General features: G+C 34.2%; 1 protein-coding gene across 11 annotated transcripts in view; it reads left to right on the forward strand.

Annotated features, from left to right (window-relative positions):
• The window catches only part of PTPN13 (protein tyrosine phosphatase non-receptor type 13), a 220,927-nt gene that overhangs the window by 150,298 nt on the left and 57,016 nt on the right, over nt 1-13,613 (forward strand). For 9 of the 11 annotated variants that reach the window (XM_010334771.3, XM_003923981.3, XM_074396403.1 and 6 more), the window contains 6 exons: nt 2,812-3,229; nt 3,369-3,466; nt 5,299-5,355; nt 10,516-10,605; nt 10,923-11,030; nt 11,203-11,334. In XM_010334771.3, the coding sequence (XP_010333073.2) occupies nt 2,812-3,229; nt 3,369-3,466; nt 5,299-5,355; nt 10,516-10,605; nt 10,923-11,030; nt 11,203-11,334 (903 nt within the window). The remainder of the gene's footprint in view (nt 1-2,811; nt 3,230-3,368; nt 3,467-5,298; nt 5,356-10,515; nt 10,606-10,922; nt 11,031-11,202; nt 11,335-13,613) is intronic. The other 2 variants (XM_003923980.3, XM_010334773.3) reach the window with 1 other exon arrangement.

Raw genomic sequence — 13,613 nt, forward strand, 5'->3', positions numbered from 1 at the left:
CTACATCAGAAAGTTTTAAAAAGGAAATGAATTCATACATGTAGAGCCCTTTAAAACTACCTGGCACAGAGTATTCAGTAAATACTTACTGAAGTATTCATTATCATTTTTGTCGTCACCATCATCAACATTGTTTTACCACTAGAAGATAGTACTACTACTATGCTATATACCACTATACTATGTCATAGCAATAGTAGCAGCAGTAGTAGTAGTAGATGAATGAGTGACCTTAGGAAAGTAAGTGCCTTTTTGGAATCTCAATCTCTTCATGGAGTGGGGATGGGGATAATGTTGTGTATATATCACAGGTTTACCCCCAGTATAATAACAGTCATGTATTGTTGCCCTCATTTGTGAAAGCACTTTAAGATGGTGTGATCTATATCTTTCCCCTTGGCTTGTAAGTAACTGTCTGCCTATTTATTTGTACTACAAGTGAAAATAACTGATGAGATGTTAATGGGCTAACAAATGTATGCTATTGCTTTAGAGTCATAGAACATTGGTGCAAGAAAGAACCTTAGAAGTCATTAAGTTCAAAATTTTACTGATGGTGAAACAGGTTCAGAGAAGATAGTGTTTTGCCCTCATTTCATATATAGAGGTCATATCTCTTAATTCCTAATCCATTACACTTTCTGTTTGATGAGTTTCCCAAGAACTGATTTGCATGGATTTAAGATTAATAATTAGTTATTGAGCATTTACTATTTGCAAGTGCAGAGTACTATGGGATAAGAGAATAAATGAAGTCCCTCTCCTCAAAGAGAATATGATTAAGTTGATGATATAAGGAGGCACAAAATGGTAAAAAGGACTGAACAATAGCAGAAACAGAGATTAGGAAGTATGGCCTGCAGACTGTGTGTGGAGCTAGCAAGCCTTTGTGTTCAAATTTGAAACACTACTATTAACATACAGGTCCATTCTAATCTGCGTTGGAGTTCTTTCCAGGTACAAGGCAGTAGGAAAGACCAGATAAATGGATGGTTTATGATCCTATCCCATATCCAAAAGCAGGCAACAAATGGATTTGAATATATCATACTCCCTAATATGTTCACAAAACCGACTAAACTGAGCCTTATTTCTGCCAAAGTTTGGTCCACATTTTCCTTAAGGATGAAGAAATCTATTGGATATTAGAGACATTTTCTTCTGAAGACTCCATTTTGTTTCTTTGATTACAGGATGCTCATAAAGTAAATGAAAATAGAATAGTGTTATCTGCTGTAATAAAAACTTTATATTTTGAAGTAAAGATGATAATGGGAATTTTTAACGAAGGTGTTTTTTTTTTAAATTCTTTTGTTAAGGTCTTGTTTTAACTTGGTGCTGACTTCCACTTCAGAGAGAGATGATTGAATTTTCCTAGTGACACATGTTTCTTTAAACTTCATCCTGATGCATGAATATTAAAAGCCTTTAATGTCTTCCTACCTCTTTATGCCTGAGAGAAAATATCAATGATTGATCTTCTTAGGAAGTAGAAGAAAAATAAAACAATCCAAGAATCTAAGTCAGTAATCATTTGATATTTTCTTTCTTCCTCCTCCTCTCCTTCCCTCCCTTCCTTCTCTTTCTCCTCCTCCTCCTTTTTCTTCATCTTCTTCATCATCACCATCATGATCATCATCACCTGGGACCCTTGAGGGAGACATTTTCTTTATAAAAGAAAGTTTTCGAGCTGTGGTATATAGCAGTCAAACTTAATTCCATGTGGAATGCAACAACATAGAATTGCTGCTTTCCAGAGGGGATCAAAGGGATCCTTGTGATATGGATCAAAAACTACATGAAAAACTAAATCATTTGAAATCCTATGCTGCTGTTCTTCATTTACGTTATGTTGCAATGCTGTTGTTGTTAGCCTCAAATATTAAAATATCAGTGTGACACTGGTTCCTCAAAATGTCATAGCCAAACACTTGTTATAAAGTATCTCTAAATTTAGTCTCTTTAAGACAACTTTGGATGTTTATTTGGGAGTAAAAGAAATTGAAGCATAAGTGACACCTAGCGCTCTGATCACGTTAATTTACAGATACTAAAACACAGAGATTAGTGTTGTTTGATTCTCCCATTCCTCTCTTGCCTCAGATAAATCATTAAGACAAGCAAGATGAGAAGGTGGGTTTGGCATAGTGAAATAACAAAAGGAATAATTTGCCGTAAAGGATTTTTTGTTTGTTTGTTTTTTGGTAACAGCATTATTGAGATATAATTCAATACCATACAATTCACCCATTTATAGTATGCAATTCATCATCATCACAATCTGCCTTAAGCTTTAAAAAATGTGATAGTCAAGAACAAGAACTTTTTCTCTCGGCAAAACTCTGCATAGCTTCTCTTTCAGGTGTGTATTCACCATGTCAGCTCATCCAGGTTTCATCTCTCCTTCTCCTTGTCCTTGGGTGTTGGGTGCAGGTATTTTAGCAGAGACAGTACTGGGGTTAAAAATTTCTGTATTAAATGTCATTCTCATTGCTAACTGAAACCTATAAGGAATTTGGTGTCAGCAAGCTTAAACCAAAAACATTGTTGAGTCCAAGAAAATCATTAGATGAAGCAGGAAATGTTGAGTAGGCTGCAACTAAGAGAAAGCTAAAGTGATGAAGATATGATATGAAAATGAGATCTTCAGCCCTCCTTTTTAAAAGCCTGATTGCCACACTTTGAAAGCTATCTACTTATGCTGGCAATCAAAATGATTAAAAACTGCATGCTGCTTAATTATTAACGTAATTATTCTCATAAAGGTACTGTGGCATTTCCATCATGTAAAGCAATCCTATTTCCTTGTAGAGAGAGCTTCGTTTAGGAGCCTGAATCTCCAAGCAGAGTCTGTTAGAGGATTTAATATGGGACGAGCAATCAGCACTGGCAGTCTGGCCAGCAGCACCCTCAACAAACTTGCTGTTCGACCTTTATCAGTTCAAGCTGAGATTCTGAAGAGGCTATCCTGCTCAGAGCTGTCGCTTTATCAGCCATTGCAAAACAGTTCAAAAGAGAAGAATGACAAAGCTTCATGGGAGGAAAAGCCTAGAGAGATGAGTAAATCATATCATGATCTCAGTCAGGCCTCTCTCTATCCACATCGGAAAAATGTCATTGTTAACATGGAACCCCCACCACAAACTGTTGCAGAGTTGGTGGGAAAACCTTCTCACCAGATGGCAAGATCTGATGCAGAACCTTTGGCAGGAGTCACAAAGCTTAATAAGTAAGAACATAGTAACTAACCCAATTATGTATTTGTAAATTCTACATTTCATACTTATCTTTTTGTTTTGACGCTTTATTATTTTCACCATATTTTTTTACATTGACACTTCCCTCCTACCTTCCTTTTCCCTCTTCAGTTCAAAGTCTGTTGCAAGTTTAAATAGAAGTCCTGAAAGAAGGAAACATGAATCAGACTCCTCATCCATTGAAGACCCTGGGCAAGCATATATTCTAGGTCAGCAAAAACAAGCTTACCTTCTTTGTCCCATACCTCCTGCTCAGAGTGAGCTGAACAAGACCATCTTAATTGCCAAGAAATTATTTTGGGTTCCATGTCCTAATTGCCAAATCTGAATATAAATTTGAGGCTACTTAAAATGCACCAAATCAAATTAACACTTGATTTAACAAGTGATTACTTCATAGTACAGACTGTTAGCTTCTCTTCTTTCCACCACCACTCCCCCACTCCCCTCAGATAGTGTCTTACTCTGTCACCCAGGCTGCAGTACAGTGGAGTGATCATGGCTCACTGCAGCCTCAAACTCCCAGGCCCAAGTGATCCTCCTACCTCAGCCTTCTAAATAGCTGGGACTATAGGCATGCAGTACCACAACTGGCTAATTTTTTATATATTTTGTAGAGACTGGGTTTCATCATGTTGCCGAGGTTGGTCTTGAACTCCTGGATTCAAGGGATCTGCCCACCTTGGCCTCCCAAATTGCTGAGATGACAGGCATGAGCCACCACACCCAGTCTGTTAGCTTCTCTTGGTCACAGCAGCCATGACAGTTGTACTGAGACTGTCATGTGCCATTGCTTTGGATTACCTTCTTTGGCTTTTCCTTTCAAGCCTTTGTAAATGAATTCTGGTCATGCTATAGTTTTAAAGAAACATTTACTTAGAGTGCTTTCAGCTTAGCAGAAACAAAATTATCTCTAAAACTTTGGATAATTTTATGAAATGTGCTATGATCAATAGGTAGAAATTCTTAGTTAAGTTTCTTTAAATACTGCCAGCTAGCAGAGCATATTATTTAAGTGAAGGGGTGTGTGTGTGTGTCTCTGTGTGTATGTGTGTGTGCATTTGTGCATATAGGTATATGCACATAAACATGCTACCTTTTAAGACAAATAGTTCAGTTTTCCTGTTGCCTTATGTAACTTAAAACGGAAATGCACTGGAGTCAGTCTTTCAAAATGATGACTATTTAAGCACAGAGATCTGAACTCAAAATTGGAAACAGCATGAGAAACCAAAGGAAAACAAGGATTGCTTCCCTTCTGTTGTCTTACCAAATACTACTACTTAACTCCCTCCTTAGGCCCAAGGTTTGTTAATGTATCTCTAATTACTCAAAGTCTGAAAGCTTTTTTAATTCTATAATTGGATTCGGAGCATGTAGAGTAAATGAAGACAAAATAGAACTCTGCATTATAATACATAAATATTTATGGAAGCAACATTATTAATGGAGGCTTTCACAGCTTTCAGAGATTATACTATCATCAATTTAAGTTCAGTCAGTTAAACTTAGATAAAACTCCATTCTAATGAATGAAAATAGGCAAAGATTGATTTGATCTTTTAGGAAATACTTTTCAAAGTATGTTCACATATAATGGGGCCTTATACATTCTAAACTATTTTCATTACGGAGGCTTTGGTCTACATGAAAATTCATTACATATCAGAAGGAAATATTCTGTAGAAAACATAAAACACTCTTAAAAGGAAATTTTTCTGTATTTTTTTTCATTATAACTGAATAATGAATTTTAACACTCGAACAAATAACCCTTTCCAGTTTCATCTCACATTTGATATATTAAAATATTATCAGAGACAATATATTGGTATTTGAATTTATGCTGCAAAACAAGTTATTACACTTAGCTACTATTTAAAATAGTAAAAATGCCTACTGGAGTATGTTTTTCAGTGTTAATATAAGATGTTGCTACCTTATTGTTTTATTATTTTTATGAGCTTATCAGAAGAAATTATTTCGATATCCAGCATCTGACTATCTTATGAAATGTCTAATAATTTAATTTATGCCACAGGAATGACTATGCATAGTTCTGGAAATTCTTCATTTCAAGTACCCTTAAAAGAAAATGGTAGGTTTACAAAATGTTTTTCCCTTCATTTCCATCATTTTTCTCTTAACTTGTACCTTACTGAGACAGTCTTGGACCTAACAATGAAGAGTCTTAAGTTCCATGCCAAGGACTTGGTCTTAGATTGAAGTTAAAGGAGAGTTGTATTTTTCAGCATCATGGTGATGTAATGGGACCTCTGATTTAGGCTAATGTTGATGAAGTGACAAATTAGAGATAAGGACACTAATTGGGAAGCTAAAATAATAGTTCAGATGAGAGAGAATTTGTAATAAAAAGAGTTTTAACTGAGGTAGCTATTTTAAAGGGATTCTTGAGCTGAGTCTTAGGGAGAAAGGAGGATTTATTCAGACAGAACAATAAAGATAAGCATTCCAGATAAAGAGCATGGCATTGTCAGAGACATGGAATCATGAGAAAAGAGATTTAGTGAACTGTGAGTGTCTCAGTATGGTGGCATGTGGGGGCCAGGGTGAAGTTTGAAAGCTAAGTAGGGACCAGTTTTTAATCTTATGCTAAATATTAGGAGGAGATTTTGAAGACTTTAAATGCTGAGATTATAATTTAGAAGGAATCTAAGAAACAAAATTGTAAGAAGACCAGAAATGTCCAATGACTTGAAAATCAGTGGCTTCAAAATTTTTAGAATTTAGATTGCAAAGTATTTTCACTTACGTCTTATCTTATTTGATCTTTCTAACAAATGTCATGGTAGAACAGAATGTTTTATTACTATCTATATACTACTTTCCTCCAAAATGTGTGAGTCTTAGACTCTTAAAGTTGAAATAATCAAAAACCTGATAAGAGAGAAGCCATTATGTTAATTAAAATTACTAATACAGCTAAACTTGATGAAGTTGTAAATTTAGTTTCAATATTCCTGTAGCCAAGGTAAAACAGAAGGCATGAGATTAGACTGCACTATATAGAATTGCTGGTTTTTGTTTTTTTTTTTTTTTTTTTAGGTCAAAACTGTCAAACACCAAAGTGTTCTTTTGTATAATTCTCATTCTCTAATGAAAATACACATACTAATTCTTTAACAGAGAAAAAAATTTCTTGGAATTAAAATTGCTTTTAAAAGTAAAACTACACACAGTGTCTTAAATACAGCAAATGAAGATGAGGTTTTTTTCCTTCTCATTTTATTTTTGAATGTATCAATTCTCAAAAATATTTTAGGGCCTGTTATTAAAGAAAAAGTTATTGAACTTATACTTGGGCCTAAATTGCTAATCCTGTTATGTAGCTTTCTAATGATCAAACTTGTTACATGAACTGAATTTAGAATGCCTATATACCTAAAATAACTTAATTATTAACATGTCCATATGGTAGTAATTATTGACTACCAGTTATTTAGTGCTTACTATGTCCCCAGCACTGTTCTAAGCACTTTTTATTATTTCTCATTTAATGCCCAAAACAACCCTATGAGGTGGGTGGTGTTATTTTTTTTCACAAATGAGAAACCAAAGCATAGAGAGTTAAGTTGTGCAGAAGGTCACCAAGTTAGCAGGTGGTAGAGCCAAGATTTGAACAAAGGCAATCTGTTTCCAGAGTCTATGCTCTAATCTACTCTTTATACCTCCCCGTAATGTGATCATGCCTTAGTAGTATTTCTCCCTGCTAAAACTTTGAAAGAAGCTGGATAATAATCTATTCAAATATGATAATTTAAAATGTGTTGTAGCTTAAGTTATGATAAAAAAAATATGAATGTACATTGGTAGCCAATGAGCATGAATTTACATTGGGTAGTTTCCCTATTTAAACTTCACAAGCCTTATCATCCCACCTGCCCTTACAGTAGGGCCAATCCACCTTCATATAGAGGTACGCCTCATTCAGCTTGCAAACAAGGCTATAATTTTCCTCAAAACTCTCTTTGTATCTGGCCAAGTAGCCTGAATTAGTAGTCTGTTGAAAATCAAGTTTTCACGTAATAGAGCATGGCAAACATGTTTTTGCAAATAGTGTAAGGATCAAAAAGTAAAATTAACTTGCCCATGCATCAAATATAGGACCTCTTACTCTAATTCCGGTGTTCTTCCTGCTGGTCAAGATTATTAGATTAAAATTATAAATGAACGTCAGTTAAAATTAAATTATTCATCACTTAGAACAAGGATGAATGTGTTAGATTCTATCTTACCTTTTATGGCCTCCAGAGATTCTTAAAGAATGTGAAATTTGAAAGAAAAGATCAAAGAGAAAGTCATGATTCTTCTAATATCACACTTTGAAACAGTGATAGGGAAAAGATTCTAATCCTTTGATTAATTGTGATTTCAAAAAAAAAGTTATTCAACTTAGAAAAATCACACTGGTTTTCCTTTATAAGAGTAAAAACAAAAATATGTAAAACATTTCCAAAAATTATGTAAACTTGATTTTAATGTTTCTTGTTTTACTGTAATTATTATACAGCAATTGAAAAGCTAAGTTTTTCATACTGCTTCCTGAAATGTCCAAATCACAAACTATAGATGGTCACCAACTTATCACGGTTTGACTTTACAGCAATGCCAAAGAAATAAGCATTCAGTAAAAACTGGACTTTGAATACCCTTACAACCCTTCTGTTTTTCCACTTTGAGTATAGTACAGTTTGTCACTTTCAGTACATTATGGGATAGTAACCACTTTATTATAAAATAGGCTTTGTTTTAGACGATTTTGCCCAACTGTAAGTTAACATAGTGTTCTGAGCATTTTTAAGTTATGCTAGGCTAAAGCTAGGACGTATGGTAGGTTAGATGTATTAAATGCATTTTTGACTTAAGATATTTTCAACTTTTGATGGGTTTGTTGGGATGTTTAAAACCTACCACAGTGAAGTACCTTTTTATTCTTAGTTGGCATGAGAACCAGAGCAACTCAGCCATTATTCTCCTCAAGCCATTTTCTCTTTCTTCTTTCATTTTATTCTGTCGTTACTGCTTGGGATTTTGCTTTTCTGGGAACTGTATGCCTAATGAACTTATTATGTACCTACCGTAGAATAGTGGATTTCATCAGTTTCCAAGCATCCCAGTTCCTGAACAGTGGGTGATTCAATCTGAAACTTAAAGAAGGAAATGGAAATTTAAAGCAATGATCATCATTTAATCACTTTACAAAGCACTGTTCTCTCTTACCACCTCATCAGTGTGGTCACTTTAAGGCTAGTCTGATTTCAATTCCTAATGTGACCTTACCCCCTTGTTTTATTTCATTTTTGGGTCTTGTTCTTGTCATTTTGTATTCATTCTAGCTAAAAACTAGAGCTAATTGGCTATTTTTTGATAAAAGGATCTTGGACACTTAAGGTAAGCATTAAATAATGGATGGTCTTTTGCTAAGAACCACCTAATATATAAGGCATTTCACACCGTTGTCCAATGATAGTTTTTGTAATTTAATTAATAAAATTATTAGATATGCTGAATTACTACTCTTATTGCTAATAACTAAGTTTGGGTCAAAAAGAAATGACGGAATAGGAATACATACACTACAGAGAGCTAGCAAACTTGCACCAAAACAGTGCAAGTGTTGAGACACAAGGCTAATTCACTCCTGAGAGGAAATTATTGTTTTTTGAAATTAAAGTAATTTATTTCTAGAATATGAAGTATCACATTTACATCATTTAAGCATACAAGTTTTGTGACAAAATTACTGTTTGTTTTATGACATATTAATACAGTTTTAAGTCCATGGGTGGTTATAGGTTGCATATACAGAAATAAATTCTGTTTTCATACTGATTTGGTTGTTGCAAAAATACATATGAAGATTTAAGGAAATTCTGGCTTACATTTTAGTGATGCCATAACCTCTTATTTTCAGAAAGCTTCTGTATACTTCAGAACTATGTAGAGTTGAATTTGAAGATTTGGTTTCCAAAAATATCTTTCTAAATATGTTGAACAAACTCACCACCACCTTCACACACAGACCAATTTGAACTATCATTGTAATTGATGTTAAGAAGGGTGTGTGTGTTTGTGTAAATGCTTGAATTGCTAAGGAGATGAATTAACTTGATTAACAATGTCCATTATGTGTCATTTATTGGTTTAAGAAGTTATTTGTGAATGATTAGCCACTTTAAAAAACCTATTAGAAAGAAGAAAAAGTAAATTCTGGTTCTGCTGACATTCATTCAATTTATTTAACTAGGATTTATCAAGTACTGACTTCAGCATTTTACTGGGCACTGATACCAGCCATTATGTTGAGCAGGTCACAAACTGTTATTCCTCATCTGCAAAACAGTGGTTAAAAATCTCTTTACTTACCTCATGAGTCTGTTTCACAAATAAAATTTGAAATGAATAAAGATCCTTTGAGAGTACATGTCCTAGACAAGGAATTATTAATGGGACTATTAAAAATAGATCCAGTTTTTGACCAGGTGCAGTTGTTCACACCTGAAATTCCAACTCTTTGGGAGGCCTAGCTAGGAGGATCACTTGAGGCCAGGAGTTCAAGACCAGCCTGGGACTCCATCTCTACAAAAATAAAAAATCAGCTGACCATGGTGGTACGTGCCTATAGTACTAGCTATTCAGGAAGCTGAGGTGGGAGGATCTACCTGAGCCCAGGAGTGGAGGCTACAGTGAGTGTGATTACGCCACTAGACTCTCATCCTGAGAAGCAGAGCAAGACTCTCTAAAAAAAAAAAAAAAAAAAAAAAAAAAGATTCCATTTCTTCTTGCTGTTTTACTCAAGAACCTACTAAGAATGTTTTACTAATTATAAATTAAAATGTCAACCATTACTTAGGAATTTTTTAATATATTGAGCTGTCAAATTCAGGGAGTTGATTGTGGTGTAACAGTCAGAAACTGAAAAGTTCAGCTCTTTCCTGTACTAGCTGACTAAACTTGTGCAAATCATTTAACCTATTAAGATTTATTTAATCATTTGTAACTGAAATATACTTATTTCAAAAGGACAGCTTATCAAGAATAAATGTAATATGTAATCATTTTATAAACTATCAATCACTATAAAAATATAAAATTATAACAGTATCAGTAACCTTAAAATATATGTTTAAGTGACAGAGCAATCTATTAACATGCTTTGCTAACATTTAAATTGTTAAAACAAGCTGACAGTCTTAATGCCTGAGCATGTTATATTTACTTTATAAATTCCCAATAGATATGCAACACAAAAGATGGAGCATAGTGTCTTCACCAGAAAGGGAGATCACCTTGGTGAACCTGAAAAAAGATGCAAAGTATGGCTTGGGTAAGTCACTGTGAGATTCTTGAAGGTCTATGAGGATTCAGAGAAAAAGTCTATAGCATAGCATTGGCATTGCAGCACCAGCTCACTTCTGATCTCAAGATACTGGCTGCCCACCCACAAACCCATTACCCTACCCACCCAGTCACCAAATGCCAAATATGAAATGCCTTCAAGAAATACTTCTACCAAATTTAATATATGTTACCTATTAATCATTTGATATCAACAGTCCTGACATTTCTGCGTTTCAGGCAGGCTAATCGTTAATCTGTGAAAGCAGCAATATGAAGATCTTTTTAAAATGTGTTGTTTTACAGGATTTCAAATTATTGGTGGGGAGAAGATGGGAAGACTGGACCTAGGGATATTTATCAGTTCAATTACCCCTGGAGGACCAGCTGACTTGGATGGTTGCTTGAAGCCAGGTACTTTACATTTTGGTAATTTTCTAAGTATTTTCTGACAGGCATGAAAATTTGCACAGGTGGTGAAAATGGAACTTAGGCCAAAAAAAATGTTGAGAAAGAGATGATATTTCTAAGATTGAGAATAAATTTATCTTTCTTGTTGAAGATACTGGACTGTTTATTTGTACAGGAGACCGTTTGATTTCTGTGAATAGTGTGAGTCTGGAGGGAGTCAGCCACCATGCTGCAATTGAAATTTTGCAAAATGCTCCTGAAGATGTGACACTTGTTATCTCTCAGCCAAAAGAAAAGACACCCAAAGGTAATGTTGTGAATATCTCTTACTTGTGTATTCTGTTTCACTTTTCACAAGCACTTCAGTACATTGGATTTAAGTTTCTTATTTCTAGTATTTTGACAGGTGTAGTTCAGTTTTATGCATCAGTATTGTTTATTGTTTCAGTTTTATGCATCAGTATTACTTTTTCATTCATCTCTTCAAAAATTTTCTGTCTCATTCCTTTTTAGTTATATTTGCACAAAGGTAGATTCACTGGGTACAAAATTGGTGCAACTTAATTCTGATTACTTAGTACGTTCCATCTCTTCTTTTGTCAAATCAGTTATTTATCATTGTGTAGTTAATATTACATACTAGTTATATATGAAGTCCTGCCCTGAACTAGATTATGAAAAGGAAAGAAAAATCACCAAAAACTAGAAATTTTAAAACGAGACCATTTCATTTTGTCTCATTATCCCATTCTTTTAGCAGTTTGGAGACAAAGCGCTTGATGAAGATCAGATGACCTGGTGTTTGAGCTTTGTCTGTGCTTCTTATTAGCTCTATGACTTAAGCCTTCTTGAGCCACAGTTTTCTTTTGTTTTTACTTAAAGAGTAGACGATGATCTTTGCCCTGCCTTGTCTGCCTTGCCCAGAGTTATTTGTTATGAGGATCAAGTGTTAGGACAGTATTTGTGGAAGAAGCACACATAGCCCATGTGGCATAGGACAGTGCAGTGGGAAACAGGGAGGGTTGCAGAATCCAGAGTCAGATTCTGTCTTTACTGCTTACTACTGTATACCTTGAGCCAATCACATGAACTTTCTAAGCCTCACTGTGCTCATGTATCAAATGATGACTATAAACATGCTTATCTTATAGATTATGAAAATTAAATCAGGTAATGCACATAAAGAATGAGCACATTGCCTGGTACATATAAAGCATTTAAATGTGAATGTTAGCTGCCATTAATATTCTTTTTCAAAAACATTGAAGTGCTAGATACAAGTAAGTTACCTTCATCTCAAAGACACTGGGAAATACATAAAAGAATTAGTAAAATAAAGTTACCTGAAAAACAATTTTAGATAGTGAATTTTAGACATAGCTTTAGATACTTATGATAAAATAGAAGATGAAAAACATCAACATATTATATAATATGTTGTGACAAAATATTAGTACATTTTATACAGGTGAGTCATTTTGACTATCGTTTCTTCTTACTGAATATTATATGTATTTTGTATGTCTGTATATGTACATATATAAATAATACTTTACACACTTGCTTACTGTGAGCAAACATAACCAATAGAAGGGAAATGGAAGACACCACCACTGCCCACCTTATATAATCTAATTATATAATCTAATTAAAATCTAGTCACATTAGGCAAAGGAAGACAACTGCAGTTGGAAATGTTGTAACATACTTCCAAGTTTAAAGCAGCCAAGACCAGAAACATTTTTTAAGCAAATCACTGGGTCTCATTATTCACCACTTTTTTTAGCAAAAGGATCATATTAATTCAGAATTAATTTATTGCCCCGTGAATTAAGCTCTAAGGGATTTCCATCTTACTTATGTTTTCAATAGATGTTTTGCAGAAAATTTATTCATTTGTTCAACAAATATTCAGTGCCTGTAATGTGCAAGGCCAAAAAACTCTGCCCTAATGGAACTTATACTTTATCAAAGGAGATAAGCATTCTTTTCTGACTAGACAGATTTTTAATTGTAACTGTGGTAAGTGTTAACAAGAAGCCCAAGGTGCCAAGAGGGCATATAACAGAGGAACTTTACCTATTAAAAGGATCAGAGAAGGCTTTTCTTCTCAGCAGAGTTTTATGTGGGTTTTTTTTCCCATCTATGCTAAATAAAAATTAAAAGTATAATGTTAAAGTCTACATCTGTGAAATTGTTTCTTCAGAAAGGTAGTTGAATCTTACCATACTATTCTGTAGTGACACTTTGAAAAGAGGTACAACCCAAAAGAACTTAGAAAATTACCAATGTGTACTCCCGCTACACTGTTAACTGGTAAGCACCAAAGCGGAAGGCTTTTAGTTTTGTTTTTGTTTGCTAATTTTTAAAGTTACAGAATACATACTAGTTTCTTAAAAATGAATCCAATTTATGCAAAACCTATGAAGTAAGAAGTCAAAGTCCCCTTACCTTCTTACCTAGGGAAACCATTTGGCATACATGTAGCCTTCTGTGTAGAATAGATATATATGTGAGATATAACAACACACATGCACACTATTTTTTAAAATCTGTTTTATACTCTAAAGACCATTCTGTAACTGC

This window comes from Saimiri boliviensis, chromosome 3 (assembly GCF_048565385.1).
Source record: "Saimiri boliviensis isolate mSaiBol1 chromosome 3, mSaiBol1.pri, whole genome shotgun sequence".
Lineage (NCBI taxonomy): Eukaryota > Metazoa > Chordata > Mammalia > Primates > Cebidae > Saimiri > Saimiri boliviensis.